This window comes from Malurus melanocephalus, unplaced genomic scaffold (assembly GCF_030028575.1).
Source record: "Malurus melanocephalus ecotype Western Australia unplaced genomic scaffold, MMel_1.1 scaffold_1281, whole genome shotgun sequence".
NCBI classification, from domain to species: Eukaryota; Metazoa; Chordata; class Aves; order Passeriformes; family Maluridae; genus Malurus; species Malurus melanocephalus.
In genome coordinates, this window is record NW_026624513.1 from 27,918 (window position 1) to 29,312 (window position 1,395).

At 68.4% G+C, this 1,395-nt stretch overlaps 1 protein-coding gene across 1 annotated transcript; it reads right to left on the minus strand.

The window, feature by feature from the left end:
- Positions 1 to 6: 6 nt before the first annotated feature.
- On the minus strand, positions 7 to 1,141 carry GADD45B (growth arrest and DNA damage inducible beta). Its single transcript, XM_057387646.1, has 4 exons — positions 944 to 1,141; positions 729 to 830; positions 258 to 471; positions 7 to 135 (listed from the first exon to the last, which is right to left on the minus strand). Exons 1-4 carry the CDS (start codon positions 979 to 981, stop codon positions 22 to 24), a joined length of 468 nt encoding a protein of 155 aa, XP_057243629.1. The 5' UTR covers positions 982 to 1,141; the 3' UTR covers positions 7 to 21.
- Between the last annotated feature and the right edge of the window lie 254 nt (positions 1,142 to 1,395).

Genomic DNA, 1,395 nt, shown 5'->3' on the forward strand with positions numbered 1-1,395 from the left:
CGGGAAGGAGCCGGGAAGGGCTCAGCGCTCCTGCAGACACACGTAAGGCACCCACTGGTTCCTGTCGCGACTCTCGGCGCAGTAACTCGCCACCTCCGCTAGCCCCTGGCTCTTCCACGCGTCCGTGTGCGGGTTCTGGGGGAAGGGAGAACACGAGTTTAGTGCCACCAGCTCCCCGACACGTGTCCCCGAGCCGCCCCGTCACCCTCCCCGTGGCGCCGTCACGGGGCCAGCGGCGCGTCACCTCCCCCGCTCACCGTGACCAGGAGGCAATGCAGGTCCCGGGGCTCGGAACCGGGCTCGGGCTCGCCCAGGATGGCGGCGAGGCGCTGCATCCCCGACACGCGCAGGATGTGGATGTCGTTGTCGCAGCAGAACGCCTGGATGAGGGTGAAGTGGATCTGCAGGGCGATGTCACCCTCGTCCTCCTCGTCGGTGGCCAGCACGCACAGCACCACGCTRTCCGGATCCCTGCGGGGGCACGGCGGGTTAGGGGCGGCTCACGGAGGGCTCTGGGTGTCTCTCCGACCCCTTCCCGCGGAGCTGTCACCCCCCTGTGTCACCTCCCTGTCGCGCTCAGAACGGGCGACAGACCCCCCCAAATGCTGCCTGGTCACCCTCCCCGTAAAACCTTCCAGCTCTCACTAATCGAACCGGGACGGAACAGCGCTGGTGCAGCCCAGACCCCCGCGACAGCCCCCCCGACAGAGCCCTATCGCGATACTCACACATTCATCAGCTTGGCCGACTCGTAAACGCCCACGGTGAGCCGGTCCTGCCGCTGCGCCGCCACCAGCACCCGCTCCACCGCCTCGCTCACCGCCTGCATCCTGTGGCGGAGGAAGGACAGAGCCGGTGAGCAGCGACGGCGACAACCAGAGCCACCAGAGCCACCAGAGCCACCCCCAGCGCCGCGAAACACCCCGAGCTGCCCGCCACTTACTTGCTGCTATCGCAAGGCACCAGCTCCTCCAGGGTCATGGTGCAATTGTAATCCCAAAGAGAAGAAGGCAAATTCCAAGAGTGATAATCCCGAGCGTGGCTAGCGCAGAGCTGCGAAAAAGGGTTGGGAGATATCGCGGAGATATCGCGGAAATATCGCAATTCCCGGTCCCGCTCCGCTCCTTCCGCTCCTTCAGCGCGATCGCTCTGAGGCTCCGCCGCGCCCTGCGCCGCCTTTTATAGCCCCCGTGGCTGGGCGTGGCCTCGCGCGGCGCCCCCGCCTCGCCCATTGGCTGGCGCCGCGTGAAGCCGCCCGCGGACGAGGCGCTGATTGGGCGCCGCCGGCTGGGCCCACGTGGGGACGAAACGCGGGGGGGGCGCGCGGGGGAAACCCCCGCCCTGAAACTGCGCCCCCCCCGCGCGGGAACGTGCGTGGGACCGGGGGGAGGGGGC